Source organism: Bos grunniens, chromosome 4 (genome assembly GCF_055505025.1).
Source record: "Bos grunniens cultivar Pamir isolate PY7600 chromosome 4, Bosgru_T2T1.0, whole genome shotgun sequence".
Classification (NCBI taxonomy): Eukaryota; Metazoa; Chordata; class Mammalia; order Artiodactyla; family Bovidae; genus Bos; species Bos grunniens.
In genome coordinates, this window is record NC_141168.1 from 6,077,533 (window position 1) to 6,104,409 (window position 26,877).

Sequence of the window (26,877 nt, forward strand, 5' to 3'; positions counted from 1 at the left end):
CCTTCCAATGAACACTCAGGACTGATCTCCTTTAGGATGGACTGGTTGGATCTCCTTGCAGTCCACGGGACTCTCAAGAGTCTTCTCCAACACCACAGTTCAAAAGCATCAATTCTTCGGCTCTCAGCTTTCTTCACAGTCCAACTCTCACATCCATACACAACCACTGGAAAAACCATAGCTTTGACTAGACAGACCTTTGTTGGCAAAGTAACATCTCTGCTTTTTAATATACTGTCTAGGTTGGTCATAACTTTTCTTCCAAGGAGCGAGTGTCTTGTAATTGCATGGCTACAGTCACCATCTTCAGTGATGTTGGAGCCCAAAAAAGGGTGTAGACCTAGGAGCAGAATTTCTGGGTCCCACTGTAACCTGTGTTCAGCTGTTTTCCACAGTGGCTGCAGCATCGCACCTTCCCACCAGCAGTGTGTAGTGTGCCAGTTTCTCCACACCCTCGCTGACACCCGTGACTGTCTCTCTCTTGAATGACAGCCATTCTAGTGTGTGTGAGTTGATACCCAGTTGTTATTTTGAGTTGCATCTCCCTGATGGCTAATCACGTTGAGTATCTTTTGGCATGCTTCTTTTAAGGATTGCTTTTAAGCTTTGTCAGAGTGTTAATCATTACTCTGGCTGGTTTAGCTCTACGTATACTTCAGGGATCTCCATGGATTTCCCTGGTTCTTTGGCAAGGACTTTCCACTCTGTGGTCGGAAGGCAAATGTCCTTCAGGGTACGTCTTCCCGGGCTCACATAGCATCATGCCATGCATGCCTGCTTGGCGTTCAGTCAGAAACTCAAGGACCTCTGTGCAGTCTTCTCTGTTTCTGGATCCCCACCCCTGCGTTGTCTAGTGCTGTGTCCTGCAAGTCCCACTCGGCTCGTTCTGTCTAGACTTTGGTTTCTGTCTCCTCAGCTCAGTGTGACATCATGCTCTGCTGGGGGTCAGCTGCCCGAGTCAAGGTCTCGATGCCTCTAAAGCAGGACATGGCGGTCACAGAGCTGTTTGCCTCCCTTCTCTCGGGGACGACCGACCTGCCCCGCCTGTTGTCTCATGTCTGGCAGCAGCTCCACGTATTTTTTTCCCATTTCTGGTCGTTTGTACCAGGAGACTAAGTGTGGCCTCATCTGTTGTGTCGGGGCCAGTAGAGCTCTGTGACTGTTTCAGGCATACCTTTTTGCACAGTTTTTGTTGTCGTGGTTGCAATTTTAACTTACCACAGTCCATTTAGAGTTTATATTGGTGTTATGTAGAAGGTATACTTCCATTAATCTGCCCCTCACATTTTTATTTTAAACAAAATGAATAAAAGGGAAAAAAATCATTTTTTTATATTTACCCACATAGGTACCACTTTCTATTCTTTTCTGTGGATCTGAGTCACCATCTGTTTTTACTGCATTTGAAGAACACCCACCAGCATGTGTGTGGTCCACATCGGTGACAAATTATCTCAGTTTTTTTGTCCAACAGTGTCATTATTTCATCTTTTTTTTTTTTTAATCTTGATTTTGGAAGGACAGCTTTGCTGTCTTATAGAGATTGAGTTAACTGATTTTGTTTGTTTTCTTTACCTCTTTGAGGATGTAGTTTTGTTGTCCTTTGCCCCCCAGTGCTTCTGATAAGAAGTCAGTGGAAACGGCTGTCCTTGTCTCCTCTTTGTAAGGCACCAGTTCTTCCTGACTCAAGGCTGTCTCTTTAACTTTGGATTTCGGCTGTTGACTGCAATGTGTCTTTGTATTCATCCTGTTCCGGGTATGTTGAGTTTCCATGATCTTCTAAATTGCTTTTCTACCTATTTGGGGGGCTGCTGTTTCTTCAAAAAAAAGTTTTTTTAATCTCATTCTTTCTCTCCTCTCCTTCTGGGACTTGGATTCCTTGCATGTTAGACCACTTGATCCTGTCCCATAGGTCTCAGTCTTTAGCGCCAGGGATCTTCAGATGATGTCTGTTGATCCATCTTAAACTACTAATTCTACCTGGGGTGACCTCCAGTCTTACTGCTACTGCTAAATCACTTCAGTCGTGTCTGACTCTGTGCAACCCCATAGACGGCAGCCCACCAGGCTCCCCATCCCTGGGATTCTCCAGGCAAGAACACTGGAGTGGGTTGCCATTTCCTTCTCCAATACATGAAAGTGAAAAGTGAAAGTGAAGTCGCTCAATCGTGTCCAACTCTCAGCGACCCCATGGACTGCAGCCTTCCAGGCTCCTCCATCCATGGAATTTTCCAGGCGAGAGTACTGGAGTGGGTTGCCATTGCCTTCTCCGATCTTACTATCAAACCTTATTTCTTCTGGATGCTTCTTTTCAGTGAGACGGGGCCTGTGACTGTGAACAATTTTGTAGCTTCTCTGGAACATTTTCCAGGCTGATTTTTCACCAACTGGAAATGGCAATTTTAAATTATCATTTTTATGTCTGTTATAGAAAGAACTGTTCCTGATGATGAGAGCCACGGCGGCTGTTTTCCTATTAACCACTGTATTTACCCAAGTGGAGGTACCAGATAGCCTTTTTTTTAAAGCCCAGTTTTGTTCTCAGGCAGGGGTCGCCGGCTTCTTCTCCGCCATCCCCAGAGCTGGCCGGGGTGTTGCTGACGCTGGGCAACTGGGGTCCCGCTTGCTTCTCCCCTCCTGCCAACCTGTCCACTCAGTTCCTCCTCTCTCTTCCTCTCCTGGACTCCCCTGCTCTCCTTCCCCCGTGGCTGCTCTTCTTTGGAGATCCGAATCCTCGTCCTCCACGGGCATTTTCCTTCAGGCCCTTGGTCCTTGCCGGTTGACACTGGGGTCTTCCAGAACCCTCCTCAGGCACCCGCTGCACCATGGTGAGCTCCCTGCTGTCCCCCTGGAGCAGATGGGTCCCCATTTCAGCGCCCCCCCAGGAATTACTCAAGCGGCACTTTTCAGGTTGTGTTCTGATTCCGCCGAGGGCACGGCCTCTCAGCTGGGAGTGACTTTCCTCCCCCGGGGACGTTACATCTCTGGGCTGGGAAAGGGTGGGCTGGTTCGACTGGTGTGGCGTGGGCAGAGGCCGAGGATGCTACCAAACACAGCGCACAGGACATCCCAAAGCGTCCGCCGTGCCAGGGGCGAGAAGCGCTGTCGTCGGGGTATCTGAGGTTCTTGTTAGGTCGTTTTTAAAGGTAGTGACTCTGTCTTACACATGTTTATACCTTATACACTATCCACACCTTCCCATCGTGCTGGGGCCAAGTGCCCCCGCTTCATAATAGACCCCCGTGTTAGCCGAGCATGTCCACGCTGATGACTGCAGCTAGAGCCCCGAGGGGTTGTGCAGGCAGACAGCAGGGAGGCCCCTCCTCTTCTGGGCTCAGGCTCCACCTCAGAACCGCCTGAGATAGACCAGGATGTTCTGCTTTCAACTGTGAAAGCCAGAGGCTCATCCTCCTCGTTTAGGAAGCTGATTCCTTCCTCATCCTCCTCTGTGTCCTGGATGCTATCAACCTAGCATCAACATCGGGAGGTCAGGGGGGCTTCTTATTCATCCATCTGTCTCTATCTCCCCTCCTTCATTCTTCTCTAAACCTTTTTATTCTTCTCCCAGTGGCCCCCTCTGTCCCCACAGTCACCATTTCGAGATCTGACCTCCCCAACGCTTGGTCTTGTTGCATCTGACTCAGTGCTTCCCTGGCCTCTTCCCCCTGACACGGAGCCCACCCCGGGTTGTCAGTCCCCTAGCCGTCCGTCTCCTTTCTGTGTTTCAGGAACGTGAAGAAGTCCTTTCTTCTCCGGGCCCTTCCATGGGTTTGTCTTTTGGGTTAATGTGAAGTCCACCCGCAGGCAGAGCCTGGCTGAAATCTGCCTCCTGAAGGTCTCCGGGTCTGACCTCTGACCTCTGCTCATCCTTGCATCCCCACGATAAGCCTTGTAGAGTCTGCTTCCCCCGCCCGTCAGTGGCGGCTCTGCACAGGACTGTCAGTGTTGCCAGGCAGGGCTGGGAGCTCAGAAAGAGGCCAGGCGTTCCTGCGGCAGGGCTCCAGGAGCCCCTCGGGGTAGCAAGCGCTGCAGCAGGCTGGGAGGCCCTGTGCCCCAGGCTCCCTCACATAGACCTCACAGAAGCTAGTGTGGATGGCCTTCCACCCCCTTGTTTAGGGAGGGACGCAGATTCAGAAACCTTAAGTACTTTGACCAAAAGCAGCAGCCAAGATGCGGTGATGTGCGTGCTTACTCCAGGTGACTGGCTGCTATCAAACCCTGTCTACCTTTGTGAAGATGCCTGCCTGGTCCAGGCATAACCTGATCCAGCAACTTAATTAGTGCAGTTTAACCAACTGCCCTTTTTAAACTAGAGAGGCTAAAAATCTTGTATTTCCTAAGAAGGAGTGTGTGTTTATATATGTTTTAAATTTGTAGTTAGCATAAGTTGTATACTAACTATATTGTAAAGTTTTTAATTTTAAAGTGTATCACAAATTTTCAAATTAATATTATCGTGTTGGTTTATGTTTTAACTTTATACATTTGTCTTCAAAGAAATGCAGAGCACGCTTTATGTCTCTCATTTATATTTCTACATTTCTGAACTACCTCGCTTGTTTCCATCTGTTGAATTATGGGACTCAACAGTAGTTATGAAATAGTAGTTTCTTTTTTTCCTTGTCTTGTATATGTTAACATTTGCAAATAAAATTTTTCCTTATTTCTAGGTACAGATTTATGAATTAGAGGAACATAAGATTGAAACATGGAGGGGTAAGCAATATTGAGTGTTAAAAAAATCTTTTTAATAACAGGAAAAAATGTTCTACTCATACGTAAAATGTTTTAATCTCACAGGTCCTCTTCTCTCCACTTTATAATCTACTATGTTGATTAAAACATTCTTTTCTATCTTAATTTTGATACTACTGTATGCCATATTGCTGTAAGTGTTACCCATTCTGTTCGGTACACATGTACAGAGAACCTGCAGCAAGTCTTTATATGAGGCTGGGATGTAGATGAATAAGGAGCAGTGCCCAATTCTCTGCCCTTCAGTGGGGCCACCATTCACCACTGAGTATTACCTCCCAAATCTTTGTCTTTGGATAGAAAACGCACAAAAGGAATGCCTGAAATTAACTGAAGCAAGGATCTGTTCCTACTTAAATTCGACCATTATTTCTTTGCAAATTATGTAGAAACATAGAACAAATGAACCTTAAACTAGATGATTTGATGATTTGAATTAAATCACAAGAAAATAAGATTGCTTTCTTTTGCAACGTTGGATCTCACCCTCTTTGGGTATAATCACAATACCCTTTTCTGAAATGGAGCCATTTTTAAAATTGTAATTTCAGGGCTGTGAAATTGTGTCTTTAATGAGACCTGTCTTGCTGGGTTTGGTACGGCGAGGGCAAAGGAGCAGTCAGCAGGAGCAGCATAGCTGGGGCCAGGGGTGGCATCATTAAGGAGGGGTCCTTTGTGGGTATTCAGGGAGGCGTATGGACAGAAACTGAGGGACCCGCTGAAGGTAGTTTTTTCATTTAAATCTGAAATTTAGCTTTGTACTTCCCATTATCTGCTTGGCTTGAAAAGCAACCTTTAGACTGGCTGCAAAATCTGAACACCCGTTAGAATTCTCTCAAGGGCTGGGCCTCTTTTAATCCTGTACGGAAATTTCATTGAGTGATATATTTATTTGATTTATGGTGGCTTTATCACGCCAAACCAAAGTAAGTCAACATGGAATCCACATATCAGCCTATTATGCAGTGAGTATATATTTTAATACCAAGACAGATACTTCTTAATAAAGTCTACTGTTTAAGTTATGTTAGACCAAGGTTTAAGTATATTTACGCTTTGTATATTACATGGCATTTGATAGTAATAAGGTCAAGATTTTCTTGAATGCCTTCTCTATAGAAACCTCAGTAAAGCAAATGAACTGTAAAGTTTATCTTTACAAAGATGATTTCTACATACTAGAAAGATCCCCAGAGTAGATCTGAGCTTTGGTCTGGAAAATAAAACCTAGTAACATTTGAAGAGCAAAGTTTGTTACAGCTTTTATCTTTTAACTTATAAAAATTAGTTTTAGAGGATATCATGCTAAGCTTCATTTCTTGAGGGTGATCATAACTTGGTGATATTCCAGTGGCCTCTGCTGGTATTGCTCTTTCACTGGATTTCTTGACATTTCTGGTTTTTACAATATCTATGGTAACATTGTTTTTAAATGCTTTTCCACAAAGGCACCATCTGAACAGTGTGGACCTTGTTTAAAATAACCAGAACTATCATTAACACAATAGTTTTCAGTAAGTTAATTCAGTTTGGGTTTTTAATCATTCTAATCATTATCTGTAAATGGAAGGCTATTTTAACTTAATAATTAAAAAAAGCAACTATGTTACTAATTACATATTTTCTTTCTATAAATACAGAGCTTTATTTACAAGAAACATTTAAGCCTTTAGTGAATATATCTCCAGATGCAAGGTAAACATGTCAAGTTTTTCTCCTTTGAAAACATTCATTCATTCAGATTCATCCATTTTGTGACCATGGGTGACAGGTTATTTTTGTCTAGATGGAGGCCAGCCTTCAGTATTAAATTCAGTAAACTTAACAGACAATGACAATCACCGCCACTGTGGGTCCACGGGGGTGATGGACTAGAAGGTGGTCGCACTAAGCAGCTCAAGAATCCAGATCACCTGCAACAGAAGCCAAGTGGGGAGCTGTTTAGTTCTTAGAGCTGCCGATCCCTGAGCTGTCCTCCGAGCCTCGCAGACCAGCCTTTGGAGGGTGTTGTGCCCAGGAATGTGCATTACAGCAGCTCCCCCAGGGGTTCTGATGAGCACTGAAGCTGAGCAGTCAGCCTCATCAGGCACTGGTCCAGAGGTGGTCAGAGGCAGGGCTGCCCTCGGTTGTCCTGCTGGACGTCCCATTGTTCCAGATCCAGGAGCTTCCCAAAATTAAAGACAAACATCAAACCACAGATCCAGGAAGTTGGCCACACGTGTGGAACCAACCAGGCTTCCTGGAAATGGCTCAGAGACGTCTCTACATTTGTATAAAAGCATTCTTAAAACTAGTGCTCTAGTGAGAAAAGGTTGGGCTTCCCTGGCGGCTCAGATGGTAAAGAACCTGCCTGCCGATGCAGGCGACCCAGGTTTGATCCCTGGGTTGGGAAGATCCCCTGGAGAAGGGCATGGCAACCCACTCCAGTAATCTTGCCAGGAGAATCCCCATGGACAGAGGAGCCTGGTGGGCTACGGTCCATGGGGTTGAAAAGAGTAGGACATGACTGAGCACACACACACACAGAGTGAGAAAAGGTGGAATATTGATTTTTATTTCTAAGACCTAAAAAAGCAGCTCCACCCAGCACCCCCTCCTTGTCTGCAGTCACAGGAGAGGCCGGAGCAGGAAGCGGCCTGTGAGTGAAGTCAGGGCAGCCTCGCCAAGCCCACGCGCCCTCTGTTGCCAGAGTTGTCCATTAGCCTCCCTGGGGGTTAGCTTCTGTCCTTTCTCAAAAGCATCAACCCTGCTGTTAAAAAAAACTGCTCTCCTAGAGGTTTGTCACTTACATTTGGGTTTGAGATTTTGTATTAACACCGATTGTGGAAGATCAAAAATTTGGCTGAAGTCTGCGGTCTAAAACTTTTCCAGAACACTTTAATGTCTATCAACCTCTTAATAATTGTTACTGAAAGGCATTGAAGATGCATTGAAAGCAGGGGTGGTCCACAGTTTTCTACTTCTTCTTTAAAGCCTCCTAACAACTATAATGGCTTTTCCCGCAGCCTCTTCGATGCTGTGCACTCGTTGATCAAAAATAAAATCCACAGATTGCCAGTTATTGACCCCATCAGTGGGAATGCACTTTATATACTTACCCACAAAAGAATCCTCAAGTTCCTCCAGCTTTTTGTAAGTAGTTTTTAGTGTTTCTAAAGACGTAGTTGCATCTGCTTTAACTAATTTACTTCAAGTAAATTGGCTCCCTGTTACCCTCATAGAAGAAATTTGTTAGCTTCGAGGTCTCCGTTTCTAAACTTCCGTTTCTCATCTCACTGCTATTTGAATTGCACATTCTCAAAGTTGATTCCAATTAAAAAGCAATCCCCTTTTAGCGCAAGTATCAAAATAGTAAAAATGCTTGGAATTCTCTATTTAAATAAGAATATTTTTATTGCCTGCAATGAGGGGACATAAAGCAATTTTCAGGTCAGTCTAATTAAGGAACTGCTATACAAGATAACGAGCCAGATTGCCTTATGAAGCTTTATTGGTATCATGGTTTGGAAATATATTCTAAAAGTCCTGTCCCCCGGGTTATCTTATTATTATAAGTGCAGCAGTGATAGGAAAGCCCAAAGCAAATAAAATTTTGACCAAGAGAATACCATGTTGGTCCAAATGAGAGCTATATTTTCTGTAGGTTTTTTCAACTGTGTTTGAAATAAGATGGCTTCATAATCAGCAAAAATATAGAACCTCTTTGCTTTGCAGTGTTAAAAAGAGGCTCAGAGGACCAGAGTGTTTACAGAAGGGCTTTAATCTTTTTTTCCCCTCTAATTACATGCACTGAAGTTGAGGTTATAAGTAATTGGTCAGCTGAAACCAGTAGGCGGCCTCATTCCTGATTCAGAAGAGATCATATTAAGAATCATTCTTTAAAAGAAGGTAAAATCTGCATGAGGTTAGCTTTGCTGTCTTCCCTCCAGCTTCAGATAAGGAAGTAGTGTAGCATCTGGTATGACATGCAAGAGCTCAGCTGCTGCTCCTGGGACCTGCTCCCTACAAACCCCTTGCCAGACAGCAGCACAGAGAGTTTATTTAAGACTGGGAGAAACACCTTGTCCCTCAGACCAGCCCTGTGTTCTAGTAAGTTTGTGTAAATGCAACCCTCTTGATGCTTAAATGGATAGAAAAAGTAGGAAGGAGAAGAGTTTATTTACAAAAAAAAAAAAGCACGAAGTTTGGTAGAGACAATCCAGGGAAGAACTACAGAGGCACGGATTTTGATGGTCAGACTCCCCGTCCGCCATGGGCTGGATGCAGTCCCCTTGGCTCTGAGCTCCGGCAGGACCCCCGGCCGGAGCTGGGCCAGGCCCTTCGCCCACATAACCCCTTAAAGTCATCATTTAAAAAGAATATGAATCATGAGCGCCAAACACCGTTAAGCACTGACGCTGTGTCAGGCACTTCACATGGTAAACCTGATCCCCGCCACCACCCTTCTCAGGTAGGTATTTTTACTCATCTGATTCTTAAGCGATACAGTTCAGCGAGGTGGTGTGGCTTTGCCACGGTAGCCCTCCCTGCCCCCGGCCCCCTCGGGAGGCGGCTCAGGTCCTAGCCCTCAGGGCGCCTGGCTCACAGACCCGGACCCCGGTGGCAGAGCTCCAGCCCACTTCCACGGCCACGCTGTCGAGGAAGAGCCACCCACAGTTGGAGACAGGCCTTGGGCCATTTTTCTCTTCTATACAAAGGAGAGGAGGTTGCCTCTGCCAGTCCTGCTTTCTATTTGGGCCAACGTGATCATTACAATCGTGCTGTTAGAATGTCCAGCTAGGAATTTCCAGATAAAAAAATGAAGTTTTACTGAGTTGAAAGCACTCTCTCAGAAGCAGTAGCATTGCCCCAGAGACGTTTGCCCGTTAGCCGAGTGGACAGCGTGGATCAGGGGTTAGTGATCCTGCGTCGAGATGGGCTAGGTGACCTAATAGGCCTTTCTTTTTTTTTTTTTTCTCTAAATTTCTAGGATTCTCATGATTTGAATATTGATGAACTCTTTGACTTGAACATTTTGTTTCTTCTAATTGTTCATCTTTTCCTGATAATTATAAGGTACACCAGGAGGACGGAATCAACTGTGCCCTTTATAAAAGGTGGATTTTTGAAACCATAGAACCTTGTTTTATTTTAGTCAAACGTGACCCTAGACTTCTCTCTTCTGACTTCTCCCTCCTCCTCTAAAACAGCCCGTGAAAAGAAAAGTTATCTTTTAAATGTTCTTCTAATTCTGTTCGGTTGGCTTGTTCTTGTTCCTCATAGACAAAAATTGGAGTCCTCCAAAGGAGAATTCGGGATGTTAGAAGTGGGATGGGGTGAGAACTGGCTTAGCCGCTCAGCTAGCCACCATCCAACACTTCGGGTTTGGAAGCGTGTGGCTTCTTAGTAACTGTTACTTAAAGATGACAGCAGAACCACGAATTTAACAGGAATACTTTTAAAAGATTCTTGGTGGCTGATGGGCCTTAATGTCAAAACAGGGCTGTGGTTCCCTTCTGTCCACTTTCCCAGTGAATGAAGAGAAGGAGAAAATGTTAGTGCTCTGCAGCGTTTTACTAAGTACTTAAATAGAAGCTTAGACATACAATCTGGTTTGAACAAAAGACACAGTCCTTATATGTAACATTTTCATATTAATTTACTAAATACTTAAATAGAAGCTTAGATATACAGGCTGGTTTGAACAAAAGACACAGTCCTTATATGTAATATTTCCATATTAATTCAGATTTCCGGATAGATTTGTAGAAAAGACTAACTTTAATTTGTTGCACATAGTTTTCATCAAGTGTGGACATGTGAACATTAACAAGGAGTGTCTCGGCTCTAGAGCATCTGTGTTATCTTCCTGTCTAGATGTCTGATATGCCAAAGCCTGCCTTCATGAAGCAGAACCTGGACGCACTTGGAATCGGGACCTACCATAACATCGCCTTCATACACCCGGACACTCCCATCATTAAAGCCTTGAACGTTTTCGTGGAAAGACGAGTGTCTGCCTTGCCTGTGGTGGACGAGTCAGGTCTGTGTGCCAAGCCATTCCTGTTATCTCCTTAGTGTAGAGTGTGTGTTAGCCGCTCAGTTGTGTCTGACTCTTTGTGACCCCATGGACTGTAGCCCACCAGGCCCCTCCATCCATGAGGTTCTCCAGGCAAGAATACTGGAGTGGGTTGCCATTCCCTGCTCCAGGGGATCTTCCTGACCCACATATCGAACCTGGGTCTCCTGCATTGCAGGCACTAGGGAAGCCCCACTTAGGGTAAAATTATTGTTAAATGACCTGGCGTATCAGATAAGTGGGGAGAAGGAAAACTTAGACCAGGGAGCACTCAGGGTAATAAGAATCATGTTTTCCATGAAGATATGATTTCATATCTGTTTTTAAACAGACAAGTTTATTTTGTTTAGCAGTATTTAATTCCCAGTGATTATCTAGTTAAGATTGATATTAAATGCTATTTCTTGTTTTATGACTTTTTCTAACATATATTTTTATTTTTAGGAAAAGTTGTAGATATTTATTCCAAATTTGATGTAATTGTAAGTATTTTTAATTTTGTTAAACCTGTCATCTAGAATGCCTGTGAAGCATATTCATTACTCTGTTTTTGTGATTTTTCCTAACTTAATAATTCCTGGCTTATTTGAGGATGAGGATCCTATCAGAGAATTCCACAGACTCCCCCATAATAACTGTACTTTTATTGGTATTTTATTCATGGATTTAGCAGTGAATAACATACTTTCAGCATCTTATAATTCTGTTTTTTCAGATCAGCCATGCCTTACCCGTTACTATAGCGTGTGTGTGTATTAAGTGGCCGTGTTTCTGTGTGAGAGACAGTGATTCATTCTGCGAACAGGCGTGGGCCTGGTACACACGTGGCTCCCTGGGCGCACGTAGCCCACTACTTGCTGATTGGCAACCGCTGTTCTAAAGAGGACAGGAAACCGATTACATACGTTGTATAGAGATCTTCCTTAATCCCTGGTTTAAATGTACCAGATTGATTTTGGTGCTACATCCTTCCACGTGTGCTTCTCTCCCCACCTCACTCATTTAAATGCATTTCCTTAGAGTTTTACATTAATTCTAAGAAAGGGAACTGAAACTCTGATAGCCCCAAACATGCACATCTTTTTTTTTTTTTGCCACAATATTGACTGCAGCATTTAAGTATTATTTTGTAGCTGTCTCAAACCCTTAAGTTTCATCCTATTCCGTTTAACATAATAGACACTGTAAAACAGGCTTACTGGAATCTGGTTGGGTGGGACCCCTATAAGTTTAATGAGAGCCTTGAGACCCATTCACATCTATAGGACTTCCTCCACAAGTACTTGGTCCTGACGGCTCCCCACCCCCAAGCCTTCCGAGCAGAAACCTTCTTCCCCAGCCCTGGGGGCTTCTCACCCTTGGCAAATGTTAGTCCACCTCTCAAAAGACTTTATACATCAGGGAACAACCCTGTAGAGTAAGAGAGAGAGGGATAAATTAGAGTTTGGGATTAACAGATACAAATTACTATATAAAATAGATGAAGAAGATTCTACTGTAGAGCACAGGGAACTATATTCAAGATCTGGTAATAACCTAAATGAAAAAATACATATATATGACTGATTCACTTTGCTGTATACCAGAGAGTAACAGTACCTTGTAAATCAACTATATTTCAATTAAAAAAAAAAACAAAACCCTATTGGGTAGGAATGGGGAATCTTCCATAGGTCACGCAGTCAGAATTTAACACAATTGCTTCATAATAAAGGTATACCTTACAAGCTTTACTGTTGATAAGATGATGAAATAACCGTACTCACGGCATGTGTTAAGCCAGTACCATGGTACTAAATTAAGATAAACATTAATGTTTTTAAAAAATCAGGTTGCTTTGAACTTACTTTGGTCATTAATGTGAATGGAAACAAAGGATATAATTCACTGCTACTTGATTGCAGAACCTTGCTGCTGAAAAAACGTACAACAACCTAGACATCACGGTGACCCAAGCCCTACAGCACCGGTCGCAGTATTTCGAGGGTGTAGTGAAGTGCAGTAAGCTGGAGATCCTGGAGACCATCGTGGACAGAATCGTGAGAGCGGAGGTGAGGCGGCTGCGCGCACACGTCCCTCCCACCTCCCTCCTTGCTTCCCTCCACCAGCACTAACTAGGAAGCAGGGCCCCAGGAATTCCGAGTCACAGGAGCAGCCCCTGAGGCAGCCTTCCAGTCCAGCCGTGTGGCAGTCTCCTGCTGTAGAGCGTATCATGTGTCTTGGCACTTAGTAGGTCATCTGTGATGTCTTGGCACATAGTAGGTCATCTGTGAATGGCCATTGAATTAAATTTATAAGGCCTGATGTCATAGGCGAATCAAATAAATGGGTAGGCTACTTTCATGGTTTTAAAACTTAAGAAAACAGAAGTCCCAAGAGCTTTAAGTTTCCTTAGGGTGCTAGTGAATTTAAAGCTATAGATGTAATTATATTGTTTTAACAAAGTAAGTCAATAAAACTGTGTTCTGATCTTTTACTAAGTTAGAGTAATTGTCTTCCCATCAGCGTGTCTTTTCCTGATTTAAACCGTAAATGGTCAGTCCATCTCCTGACCCTCAGCCTCATGTCCCCTTTTATTTTACTTCCTGTAAGGTTTTTTTAATATACTTTACATAACACTCTAAATAAAAGATGTGCAGGCTCACCCCCATAGTGTATCGAATGCATTAAACCCATCCTCAGATAATTTCTTTCCTTTCTTGTTACGGATAGGAGATTAGCCTCTTTATCAATCTTTAGGACTGAAGCATCGATGCGCCTGTGTTCCTCCTAATCCCTAACTGGGCAAAAGCCATTCATAAGTCTGCTCTGATTTTTATTTAAATGCAAGGATGCAGTCCAAAAAGAAAAGTGCCTGAGCATTTTTAGGCTCACGGCGGGTGACCTTAGCCTGCTTTCTGAATCTTACCTGTAAAGTGGTATGGAGGCTGGAGCCCCTGCTCAGGAGCCAGTGGTGCCCAGGTCCACCGGCCCTGCCTGTGTGGAGAACCCCACTGCCCTGTCCTCAGGGCTGACGCCCAGCTGCAACCACCAGGCTTTTACCCTGTTTCCCTAGCCTTAACATGAAGGCTTTCATTTTTCTACTTGAACTTAATACCCATTACTAGTTTTCCAAAGGGCTTTAAGTGGCTTAGGAATACATCTAAGCTTTCTGTTGTTCTTTTTATGTGTCTTTTGAAGATCATAAGAAATTCCTCTATAAGGACGATGGACCACATCCATCTGATGGACTCCTTTATAATGATTAAGGATCATGTTAAAGGAGGATGCTATTGATATGGAAAAACAATATATTGCCAAGAGGAAAAGCCAATATAAAGTGTAATCCTTTGTGTGAACATAATGCACACACGCATAGAAAAGAGTCTAGAAAGACTTGCACCCCAGTATTGACACAGCTGTTTCTGGGGACGTGAGGACGTGGGGAATGCCAGCACTCCTGCGTGTTCCCACACCCCTGTTTAGGCGTGTGTTACTGTCACATGAAAGAAGAAAGTGATTGGCTTGTCCTGGAAGTTCATCGGGTGAGCAACACAAATTTTACTGTAATATGAAATAGGTCATTGAGGAAAATAAAGACGTAATTTAAGTTTTCTCAAGTTTCCCATCTTGACTCTTTTCCTCATTAACTATTTTCCGCCAAAATATGTTGAAGCTGAAAACTGGGGACAAAGACCAGTTTTTAGCTTCAACATATTTTTGTTAGGAGAAGGGTATACATCAGCACTATGTGTATCAGCCATGATTTGGCTTGTTTATATGACAAATATCACACTAGCTTTTAGAAAAGGAACATCTGTACGTTTAGACTCATCAACAAATAAAATACTTTTGGTGCAACTAATTCTAAGTTAAATGGTTTCCTCTTGACCTTTAGTATTTAGTAGTTCAAAAGAGAGTCATTTATCATTATTAAATATTAACAACCAACTGTGTCTACTATAGAACATAAAGCATTCTCTGACCCTAGCTGTCAAGCATCAGTTTATGATCACAGTTAATAGATAACTGTGTTATATCACAGGGTGATTGAAGAATCTAAATTGTTCTAGAGGAGCTTTTAAAATAAATGTACTATTAGCATGATTAAGATGACAGAGTAATTTCCTTTTTAACCTAAAAGCAAGCTATGATGTCAGAAGAGTCTCTAACACAGTATCATTCAAGACAGACTTTGAAAAGGATTCCCCTCCTCCCTCCCATCTCTTCCCTGTGCGCCCCACCCCCGATTCTGCACCAGCCAGGGTTTCCATGGTCAGGATGGGGAAGAGAATCTCCAAGCTGACCACCAGCATGTGTTTGCTTCAGGCCTGAGTCCTAACGCTCATACATCAGAGAAGCTCTATGCTCTCTCTCTCTTTCCTGAGGACACCTTGTTACAGTAATACCTCAAACATTGTCCACTTATAAAAGCCTTTCAAGTAGAAAACAGGACATGAATGTAATTCATTTCACTGTGTTATAGTTGATTATCCTCTGTTATTCTTAATATATGAACTTCATAGAGAAAAGAGAAAAAATAAGCATAGTGACCTTTTAGTTTTGCTGTTTATTTGGACTTCTCTGCCATGTAAAACAGTTATCTGATAGTTATTAGAAACCAAAGTACAACGGTAAAAAATCTAAAACCGTTCAAGAGATTATAGCTACAAGAAATAGCTACTATTACACTTCCTGTTTTGAGTTGTATCTTTCATATATTAATATTTTGAAAATAGAAAACTAAGCCAGACATAGCCAGCCAGTGTTTCTTGTGTGCATGGGGCTAAGTTGCTTCAGTCATGTCCGACTCTTTGCAATGCTTTGGACTGTAGCCCTCCAGGCTCCTCTGTCCGTGGGAGTTCTTCAGGCAAGAATACTGGAGTGGGTTGCCATGCCCTCCTCCAGGAGATCTTCCTGACCCAGGGATCAAACCCAGGTCTCCTGCATTGCAGGCAGATTCTTTACCATCTGAGCCTCTGGTTGTTGTTACTCACTGTATAGTACATGAAAGATTTTCTTTCTAAGGTTCATTTTAAAACTTGACTTTACTTCAGCTTTCACGTGTGGGACCTCCCCTTCTCTCGTTTGCAGGTCCATCGGCTGGTGGTCGTCAATGAAGCCGATAGTATCGTGGGAATTATTTCCCTGTCCGATATTCTGCAGGCCCTGATACTCACCCCCGCAGGTATAAATGCTAGTGTCTGACCTTCACCGTAAGTACATGGCAGGGGGTGGGGTGAGCAGTAAGCCCTTCCCTAGCACCTGCCAGCCACAGCCTTCTCTACAGCACTTCATTTTCATTTTCGTTGTGGTTTTGAAGTTTCACTGTCCTACTTGAGAGAGAAAAGTTTATAGAAAGTATTCTGACTTAGGAGCATCCTATCAGTACCTAGAGTGCTTCAGTAATCAAGGTCTCATTGCCATGTTCATCATAACCTTTTCCTTTAAAAAGAGCTCCTCAGTTTCGCTTTGTTTTTAGGGCTGCTAACTGGAAATCAGGAAGGAAATTCTTTGGGATCTACCTATTAAAACCATCCTTGGGTTCAAGCCCTGGGTTGGGAAGATCCCCTGGAGAAAATGGCAACCCACTCTAGTATTCTTGCCTGGAGAATCCCATGGACAGAGGAGCCTGGCAGGCTACAGTCCATGGGGTCACAAATAATTGAACATGACTGACTAACACTTTCACTTTCACCCTTCCAAAAGAACTTACTAGTAGTGAGTATATAAAACAAATGAGCTGCACAAACTTTTGCATTAATAGCATATTAATAGTTATTTACGTTAACTGCCAAATGACATTTGGTGACTAAACTCATTTTCTCCCAGATTCACTCTAAGCAAACCCTCAGGTCACAGTCAGGGAGCCTGCAAGACTGGGGAGGGGACTTTAGAAGAGAGAAGTTGGTGTTTCTGCCATGCCACATGTTTACTAGATGGGTCCTAAAACCACCGCCTGCCGCCTCTACCCGCCTCGCCCATCTACTGTACTAAGCATTTACAGATAGCCCAGCCTCAGGCCTCACAGATCAAGGCCAAGACCTGAGAGTAAATGATGTGCCCTTTGAACTCTTAAGTTAAACATTAAAATTTGCATTTGCTTGGGTATTGATTTTCCTTTAGTTCAGAAATTAATCAGACTAGCTACGACTAGTTTTTACAGTTGGCCTGTGAGCTGAAGATACCCGCCCTAAAGGAACCCCCACCACCAGTGGGAAGCAGACCCCACTAAGCCAGGAGGGCGGGGGTGGGGGCGTGGCCCCGGGGAACAGGGGCTCACAGAGCTGGAGCAGCACCCGGCGGTGTTGGAGAAGTCCTGGGGCCCAGCCTACGTCTGCTGAGCCGAACCTCTCGAGATGGGGCTTGCTACAGTCATTTTAAAATCTCAGACATTAGAGAACTTCGTTTTAAAGACAAGTTTCAGTACAGCATTAGAGGTCAACCTTTGCACACACCACAAGCAATCAGCCACCACCATGCAACTGACCCCTCACCCATGTCAGCCCCCGTCCCCCTCCTTCTGGAAACCAGTCCTGTCTTCTCCATGTGTTTTTGTTGTTATTTCATTAGTTTTGGCTCAGGGTTTTGGGGTTTTTTTTAAGATTCCACATATGAATAAAATCATATGCTATTTATCTTTTCCTGTCTTATTCCATGCTGAAGTAAGTGAACGATCCATCCACGTTGTCAAAAATGGCAGGATTTCATTTTTTTTATGGCTCATGATAATCTCTATAGTCATGAAATGAGAAAAGGACTAAAAGAATGTGAGATTGTCCATAGCATTACTTACAGTAACCTAAAACTGGGAATAACCCAGACATCTTTGAGCACAAGGATGGACAGACTGCATTCTGTCCGTCGGTAGAATGGGTGGATGGTGAACGCACAGTTGTATCTGACAGTGGACGAACCACATAGACAAACCATAAAGCGAGGGAGCAGGACCAGTGTGGAGAGGGTGGTTCCACCGGTGTACAGCTGGCCCTTGAACAATATGGGTCCACTCCCACGTGGAATTTTTTCAACAGTAGACTGCAGTCCCACACGGCCCATGGCTGGTTGAACCCACAGAGGTGGAACTAAGGATGCAAGGTGGAATCATGGGTACAGAGGCCAAGCTGTATGCAGTGCCCCGGCTCCACATGTTCACGGGTCAGCTCTACAGCCCCTCCATGCACGTTAGGGAAAGGACTCTTCCCCTCAGGCTCATCCCCACGGCCACGTCACTTGGCACCTTGAGAAAACCGGCTGGCCCTGGGCCAAGGCACACAGCTTGCCGAGCAGAGTCAGGCCAAACGTCAGCTCCCTTCTGTCCCCGAGGCCAAGATTCTTTGTGCATCACAAATTCACAGTAAGCAATTCTTTATCCTCTCTGTGCCTTGGCAAAACAAACCAGAAGAATGAGAATGTTCATCTGGGCGGGTTTAAATTTCCATCCAGATTGGATTTTTTCAGAAATTCTAAGTCACTGATGCAAGTCAGCGTTAATGAGAATGCAAGGAGGAAACCTGGGCCACAGCTGGATTTGAAATGTATGTTAGCACAGAAATAGCATTATGACAGAGAAGGCAATGGCACCCCACTCCAGTACTCTTGCCTGGAAAATCCCATGGACAGAGGAGCCTGGTGGGCTGCTGTCTCTGGGGTTGCACAGAGTCGGACACGACTGAAGCAGCTTAGCAGCAGCAGCAGCATTATGAAAACAGGGATAGTCAAAGTAAGAGTTCTTTCTAGTACAGTTGGATGTAACACTGTTTATTTAAGGATGTGCCCTGTGCTCCCGATATCTGGATTATCCATGAGCCTTGGGGGCAGAGCTCTCTTGGAATGGAGGGAGCACCTCCTTCAGACCAGACAGTGTGGTGGGAGCGTCAGACCAGAGGTCCCACCTGGGCCACCAAGCCCGCTCACCACCCGCTCTCCCCCGGAGCTGTGAGTGTGGGCCAGCTCGCGGCTCCCCTGTGCAGCCTCCACCCCTTCTACAGAACAAGCAGCTGACACAGGCCTCCTGTCCCTGCAGAGATCCTTACCCTGATTGAAACCACACCACAAGGCCCCATGCCCAGGATGAGCAAGGTAGATGTTTATTGGATAATGAGTAAGAGATGCTTTTGAAATCATCCACTATTATGAATAAAAGGGCAGTTGAGTTCAGTCGCTCAGTCATGTCCAACTCTGCAACCCCATGGACTGCAGCACACCAGGCCTCCCTGTCCATCACCAACTCCCAGAGCTTGCTCAAACTCGTGTTCATCGAGTTGGTGATGCCATCCAACCATCTCATCCTCTGTCGTCCCCTTCTCCTTCTGCCTTCCATCTTTCCCAGCATCAAGGTCTTTTCCAATGAGACAGTTCTTTGCATCAGGTGGCCGAAGTATTCAATTTCAGCTTCAGCATCAGTCCTTCCAATGAACATTCAGGACTGATTTCCTTTAGGATGGACTAGTTGGATCTCCTTGCAGTCCAAGGGACTCTCAAGAGTCTTCTCCAACACCACAATTCAAAAGCATCAGTTCTTCAGCGCTCTGCTTTCTTTATGGTCCAACTCTCACATCCATACGTGACTAGTGGAAAACCCATAGCTTTGACTAGACAGACCTTTGTCGGCAAAATAAGGTCTCTCCTTCTACCAGTAGTTATTCTTTTCATTGGATAATGGACACAATTTCCCATTAAGGATACTGATTTGGTAATTAACATTTTCTCTTGTTCAAAAAAGTTTCAGCTATAGTTCATTGTCCAGCTTATCTCAGATGTTTCAAGCGAACTTAAGTATCTGCACACGCAACCAGTGAGTCAACAGCCCAATGGCAGTAGCTCCAGTCTTTTAACCCCTTATTTTTATAGATTGTTAATCTCTTTCAAAGTGAACTGTCTTCTAGCATCTAATGAAAAAACAGAGAAGCTGTTGTAATGGAAAAAAAAAAGCAACTCCCCCCCTCCTAACACATTTAGAAATATCCTGGCCAGATGAGAGTAGGTGTTAGGTCAGGTACTGTAAACATGTTACAAAGCTTTTCTTTTTCACATTTTTTGTAAGTATATACAACGGAAGTACTTTGCACCTTCACTAAAACTTAAATATACATTTCTTTTAAAACTTTTTAGCAGCAAAACCCTCTTCTTTTCAAATTAAACCTTGCACAGTTAGAGTTACAATATGCAGTATAGAATAAAGGCATGCCGCAGCGATGCCAGGGGTGGAGGGCGGTGGAACCCGGACCCACCTGCTCATCGCCCACGACTCGTGAGGCTCTGCAGGTGAAGGTAGGAGCCACGGGGTGGAGAACCGCCTCTGTGCTCACCTAGGACCGGCGCAGCAGCAACATATTTTTACGTTTGCTTTGAAACTTCCATTTCCCATCTCCTGGCAGGTGCCAAACAGAAGCAAACGGAAGCCGAGTGACCCCCGTGAGCAGAGGAGCCCTTGCAGGAGAACTTGAACAAAGATGCTGGGTCACGCTTTGCCTCATGAACACGGACTGCGAAGAACACAGCAAAAACGGCTGAGAACGTGTGGTATCAGGGTTTAGCAATGGGTTTTTTTTCCCCCAGTGATGTTGACACGAAGCATAAAAAGAGAAAGCTTGTATGTGTTTGAAGATTTCAAGCTTGCATTAAAAGACTGTTCTCAGACCATCGTCTGAAAGATTTCAAATGCTGTATGTCATTAAAGTGCACTGTGTCCTGCGTTTTTATTCTTTTTCATGTTAAAGAAGTCACTGGTATCTTAACAGGCAGCATGATGTAAGGCAAGTGTGGCCTATTGAGAACTAGAGCCTTACGTCGGAACAGCGGCCCGTCACCACCACTGCCCGCGGCGGCCGGAGCGTGTCCCGGCGAGGCGGCACTGCTGGAGTGTGAACGCGCTGAACCTTTACCAGATCAGTTTGTTTTCATTCAATTTGTTGACTAGCTGTAATCTGAATATAAATAATTTACTTTATAAAATTTTAATGATGGTCTTACGTTTAAGTGTTCCGTTCTGAACCACAGTGTAAAACAAGGCTGACTTACAGCAGCTTTATTTATTTTTTACTTTCATGCAGTTTTTTTACACATCTTTTTGGTGGGTAAACTTCACCATACCCATGAATAAACCATTGGTTGCTACTTTAAAAGGGCAGTTTTCTCATCATTTCAGTTCGGACCTGGAAAGGATAAGACTTCTCAGAGAGCCACTGTTGGGTTTTAAAAGCTGACGTTTCTAACAGCATGTGTGGGAACCTGCTCTGCAGGGCTGCAAACAAAGTGCCCGGAAGATGTCTATTTTTTTCCTTGTGTTTTGACATGAAAATCATGATGTCTGTATGACTGCTGATGCGATTGTTTTGTAAATTTTACTGTGGCATATGCAGTATTGTCATATGGTTGAGGAGAAACACAATGTTTCCTAGTGTAAGTGCTCTGAAAATGTTGACACTGTGTGTGCGTGTGCGTCTGTGTGTGTGTATACACACACACATGAGTATAGTTTGGTTTTTTGTTTTGGGGTTTTTTTTTTCAGATTGAAAACTTAAAATAAATCTTACTATCTGCCATGTTGTTAAAGAAGTTCTTTAAAATACTTTGTATTTCAGCACACATTAATTAGAATCCTACATGCAATTTTCCACTTAGATCTTTCTCCCCAAATAAAGGAGAATATGCATTCTCCTTTCCTTTTTTACATCAACAGGAAATAAGACCTTAGTGATTTGATTCATAAACTTTACCTCTCTCCATTATTAAATAAAACATTTCATTTAAAATTTCCATGCATATTTTATCATGCTAGGGGTCAATTTTTTCATCTCCTAATAGGCCAAATATGAAAGAGATTTTGCCTGTTTTCCCCATAGAAACAGTAGTGTTTGTGATTTAGGCTAATGGTAAATCTTGGAGAACAATGAAATATCAGAGAAAGTTAAAAAAATACCTGGTAATAAACCTGACCCAGGAGATGGGAGGCTTATATGCTAAGAACTATAAAACACTGATAAAGGAAATTGAAGATGATTCAAAAAAATGGAAATATATCCCATGCTCTTACACTGGAAGAATTGACATTGTTAAAATGGCCATGTTACCCAAAGCAGTCTATAGATTTAATGCAATCCCTATCAAGTTACTCATGACATTTTTTACTAGAACAAATTTTTTACTAGAACTAAAATAATAACTAAAATCTATATGGAAACATGAAAGACCCAGAAATGCCAAAGCAATACCAAGGAAAAACCAAAGCTAGAGGCATAACCCTCCTAGACTTCAGACGCTACTACAAAGCTACAGTAACCACAATAGTCTGGTATTGGCAAAAAAAAAAAAGACATATAAATCAGTGGAAGAGAATAGAAAGTCCAGTAATAAATCCACACACACCCAGTCTTCAACAGAGGAGGCAAGAATACACAATGGAGGAAAGACAATCTCTTTAACAAGTGGTGCTGGGAACGCTGGACAGTTGCATGTAAATCAATGAAGTTCAAACACACCACACGATACACAAAAATCAAATGGCTTAACTACAAGACATGACACCATAAAACTAGAACACGGGCAAAGCATTCTCTCACATAAATAGTATCCATTTTTTTTTTTAGGTCAGTCTCTCAAGATACAAGTAAAAGCAAAAATAAAGGGGACCTAATCAAACATACAAGCTTTTGCATAGCAAAGGAAACCATAAATGAAAAGCCTATGGACTGGGAGAAGATATTTGCCAACAATGTGATCAACAAAGGCCTAATTTCCAAAATATACAAACAGCTCATATAATTCAATAACAATCAAAAAATGGGCAGACAACCTAAGCAGACATTTCTCCAAAGAGGACGTACAGATGGCGTGAAAAGATGCTAACCGTCACTAGTTATTAGAGAAATGCAAATCAAAACTACGATGAGGTATTGCCTCACCCAAGTCAGAATGGCCATCATCCAAAAGTACAAATAGTGCCCGAGGGTGTAGAGAAAAAGGAACTCAGACTCAGTGGGAATGCAATTGGTGCAGGCACTATGGAGAACAGAATGGAGGATCGTTAACTAAAAATAGGATGGCCATATGATCTTGCAGCCCATCCTGGGCATATAGCCAGAGACTAATTAGAAAAGATGCACGAAACCCAGTGTTCATAGCAGCACCGTTTCAATAGCCAAGACACAGGAAGCGGCGTAAACATCCATCAACAGATGAATGGATAAAGAAGATGTGGTACAACAGAATATCACTCAGTCAAAAAAAAAAAAATGAAATTATGCCATTTGCAGCAGCATGGATGAACCTAGAGATTATCATAAATCAGACAGATGGACAAATAATATCACGATACCACTTATGTGTGAAATCTTAAAAAAAAGATATGAATGAACTTATTTACAAAACAAAAACAGACTCACAGACAGAAAATAAGTGCATTGGCCTAAAAAAAAAAAGTGCATGGTTACCAAAAGGTAAGGGGGGGGGTGGAATTAGGAGTTTGGGATTAACAGATACACTACTATATATAAAATAGATAAACAACAAGAACCTACTATATAGCACAGGGAACTATATTCAGTATCTTGTTACAACCTACAATGCAAAAAAACCTAAACAAAATATAGGGTGTGTGTGTGTGTGTGTGTGTGTATAACTGAATTACTTTGCTGTATACCTAAAACTAACATTATAAATTTATAAACTATACTTCAATTGGGGCTTCCCTAGTGGCTCAGATAGTAAAGCGTCTGCCCGAAATGCAGGAGACCCAGGTCGATCCCTGGGTCGGGAAGATCCCCTGGAAAAGACAATGGCACCCCACTCCAGTACTCTTGCCTGGAAAATCCCATGGACAGAGGAGCCTCGTGGGCTACAGTCCATGGGGTTGCAAAGAGTCGACACAACTGAGCGACTTCACTTTCACTTTCTTTTCATACTTCAATTAAAAAAGGAAAATACTTGGAGAAAGGGAAAAAGCCACAAAGCTGCAAGAAAACAGCTTTGAAACTCTAAGTACGCATCCTCCGTCCAGCCTTGCTTGTGCAGCACACGCACACGTGCGCAGACTGCACACAGTGTGAAGGAGGCGTGCTCTGTGTCCTCTGCTTCAGAAGACAGCGTTCTGAACCATGTCTCTTCCCACGAGGCACACTCACGTCCTGCAGGTCTCTGACCCACCCCCGAGCGTACTTTTTTGTTTGAGGGTTTCGAGTTGTATGGTCAGGGCCAAGCGCATCAGGGTGTGGCGCCTAAGGAAGCAGCCCCGTCTAGTGGTCAGGCTACAGGTAACCAAGTTCCATCATCCTTCGGTTTCCATCTAAGTGGTGTTTGTTCCCAGCAAATGATCAAGACTGGGTTACAGTAAACATGTTTCTGGGTGCCCTTCTAGAAACGAGGAAAAGTGGCACTTGGAGGTCAGGTGAGATAAGGACTCTGAAGGGAAACGTCTAAACAATTTGAGAGATGGAGCTCACCTTGGAAACCCTTGTACCAAGAGGCTGACAGCACCTCCAGAGACTGGTATGAACAAAAGTGGCTAATGTGAAAGCAAGAGCATGTTGGAAACGCCCTGCCTGTTCCAGAAACGGAGGGCATCTGTTCTACTTTGTCTTCTAATCTCTAAGAAAAACTTACAGACGTGTTGAGCTGATAACATTTCTCACGACTGTCTTAGACATCTTTGCATGAACAGACAGTCCACTTAGACCACTGGTTCTCAATCCAGAGAGATTTCCATCCTAGAAGACATCTGGCAAAGTGCAGATGTTTTGGCTGTCACCACTGGGAGTAGAGAGAAGGGCTGTGTGTCACAAAACACACCTCACTGTATACGACAGCCCCCATGACAAAGAATATCTAGCCCAAGATGTCTGTAGTACTGAAGCTAAAAACTCTGCCCTAAAAAAAATCAGTATTTTCTTGGTATTTTGATTATATTTGTTACTTCCTAACTGAATCCACCTGTCTTTGGAAGAAAAACCCAGCAGGTAGCCTTTCTGGGAGAGGAGACAACCAAAATAATACACAGGTGAATTCCATGGGTCCACATGACCCTCATCACAATTTCCTTCCGAAGCATTTTCACCAAAAAAAGGGAATGTTGCTTGCATAATATCAAGTGCTCTAAAGGGAAAAGTGTTACCCATAGGGAAATGCTTGGAAAGTCAATTGTGCTCAGTTATCTTATTTTCATAAAGAAATGTAGAACAGGCTCCAAAATTGTTTTTCATGTAAAAAATTTTACATGTGAAAATGTTAAAAAAAAAATTTTTTTTTTCACCTGTAAAGCTGACAGAATAAGTCCATGTGTGGAGCACACTTAAAGCGACTTCACCTGAAATTCCATCTCGGTGTGAGTCACGCCATCTCACTTCTTGGACTAAACGCACTGCACAGAACAATCGCGCGCTCTCAAAGCAAACTGAGGTTCCGACCTGCAGGGAGAAAATCAGACGCCCAGTCCTCTCTAGACATCTCTGTGCCGGAAGGGGGCCGACCTCCACACCTCACAGGTCAGGACCTAAAAACTCACTGAGACACCAGGCCTGACTCTTAATTCTGTGTCTCCCTCCCTGGAACACCTGCATCCCCGTTGCCAGGTTTCCTTGGTGACCAGAGCTCCAAGGATACCCGGTTCTGGCGCACTGAAGACAGAGGCCCGGGGTCAGGGTCATTCCTACCCGCCAAGGTCAGGGCTCAAGCATCTTGCGCCTCCCGCTTCTCCCTGGACCTCAGGACACAGGACAGCAGAGAACCTGGGCCAGGGCTCCCGGGGCACCAGAACTCGTTGGCCACAGGCCGGGACAGGGAGGTGGGGGCCTTTGCTCATTCCAGTGACCCACTCCTCCTGGGAGCACTTGAAAGAGAAATACATTCCACCATCCAGGGGCAAAGCCGCCCGCTCCCAGCTGGGGCCTGTTGCCTCCGCCTCCTCCTGGCTCCAGGGCCCGGGGTCCAACACCCGAGGAGGCCTCGGTCAACCGCATCCAGGCACGAGGCTCTGGCCACCCCCTCAGCTCGCTGCCTACCTCCAGGCTGTCCGATTCTTGGGCTCGGTGGCTGGGGGCGGGGGATACAGGGCCTCCCTGCGGGGAGCGGCGTCCCGCCTCCATCACCGCCTGGACTCCCCCAACCACACCCCGACCCCTGCGCGCAGACACGCTGCAAACCTCTCGCCTCCCGTCCCATCCCTCGAAGACATCACACAACGGCAGCGTTCCTGACAGCTTCCGGGCGCAGTCAGGTCCATAAACTGGAAAAGGTGACCCTTCCGACATTCATCCGTCACAGTAATCACGCTGCCATCTTCACCCAAACCTCTGATCACCTCATTTCACTGCTCAGAAACCATCAGTCCCCTAACCCCACCCCCCACAGCCTGCGGGATCCAGCCGGGCCTCCTCGGTGGGGATGGGGCCCCACCCACACCTGTCCACCTGGAAACAGTCAGCTCTCTCCAGGTGCTCACCAAACGCTGCCTCCTCCGTGAAGCCTCCCAGGACTGTCCACACCCACGAACAGCCACCTCCTGCCTCCCTTGACTCAGGATACGCTGAGCGCTCCGCGTCTAAGTTTCTGCAGTGTCCTGCCTCCTTTCCAGAAAGCAAGGAGCAGGCTTGGGCCCACCTGAGGTCCACAGGCTGCTATAAAAACCCCTCAGGGCTCCTAGCCCGGTTCCCCCTCTGCAGAATCACTGAGAGGGATAAATACATGTGTACACAGGGCTAGAAGGAAGGGCGCTCCCAAAAGCTCAAGGACTATGTAAAGTCAGATTCAGATGCTATCGTGGTCGCCTGGGTCCCTGGGAAGGCAACAATTCCCTATTTGTCTCTCCGATCGCTTATCCTGGTTAGTCACTGGCACCTGGGAGGTGCTTCCTGAATGTTCCTCCAACGTTTGATGAATGGTTGGTAAAGGCCAGTACTCCACTAGGATCATGGGCTGGCTCACAGGAGCTCTTCCCTCTAAACTGCGGTTTCCTTGGTAAAGTTAGAGAGATACATAGAAGATGGAGTGCCATCCACACACTCAGAGGCAGCCTTCTCCTCTGCCTTGACGGTGAAAGTCGCTCAGTCGTGTCCGACCTGGGTCTCCTGCATTGCAGGTGGATTCTTTAC

At 44.4% G+C, this 26,877-nt stretch overlaps 1 protein-coding gene and 1 long non-coding RNA gene across 30 annotated transcripts in view; one reads left to right on the forward strand and one right to left on the reverse strand.

The window, feature by feature from the left end:
• PRKAG2 (protein kinase AMP-activated non-catalytic subunit gamma 2) overlaps positions 1–21,339 on the forward strand; it is a 299,776-nt gene extending 278,437 nt beyond the window's left edge. For 9 of the 28 annotated variants that reach the window (XM_086394818.1, XM_086394819.1, XM_086394820.1 and 6 more), the window contains 8 exons: positions 4,671–4,716; positions 6,396–6,450; positions 7,761–7,887; positions 10,612–10,777; positions 11,258–11,295; positions 12,718–12,864; positions 15,887–15,980; positions 20,173–21,339. In XM_086394818.1, coding sequence (XP_086250944.1) covers positions 4,671–4,716; positions 6,396–6,450; positions 7,761–7,887; positions 10,612–10,777; positions 11,258–11,295; positions 12,718–12,864; positions 15,887–15,980; positions 20,173–20,204 — 705 coding nt within the window. In that variant the 3' untranslated portion in view covers positions 20,205–21,339. Of the gene's footprint in view, positions 1–2,431; positions 2,504–4,670; positions 4,717–6,395; positions 6,451–7,760; positions 7,888–9,724; positions 9,852–10,611; positions 10,778–11,257; positions 11,296–12,717; positions 12,865–15,886; positions 15,981–20,172 lie in introns of all 28 variants that reach the window. The other 19 variants (XM_086394816.1, XM_086394817.1, XM_086394823.1 and 16 more) reach the window with 9 other exon arrangements.
• LOC147373423 (uncharacterized) lies at positions 6,374–25,339 on the reverse strand. Of its 2 annotated transcripts, none has more exons than XR_015161915.1 (3): positions 25,041–25,339; positions 12,170–12,223; positions 6,374–6,668 (listed from the first exon to the last, which is right to left on the reverse strand). It is a non-coding gene; the product is annotated as an uncharacterized LOC147373423 (long non-coding RNA). The 2 variants fall into 2 exon arrangements; XR_015161914.1 differs by lacking the exon at positions 6,374–6,668 and adding an exon at positions 11,452–11,689 and having other exon boundaries at positions 25,041–25,194.
• Between the last annotated feature and the right edge of the window lie 1,538 nt (positions 25,340–26,877).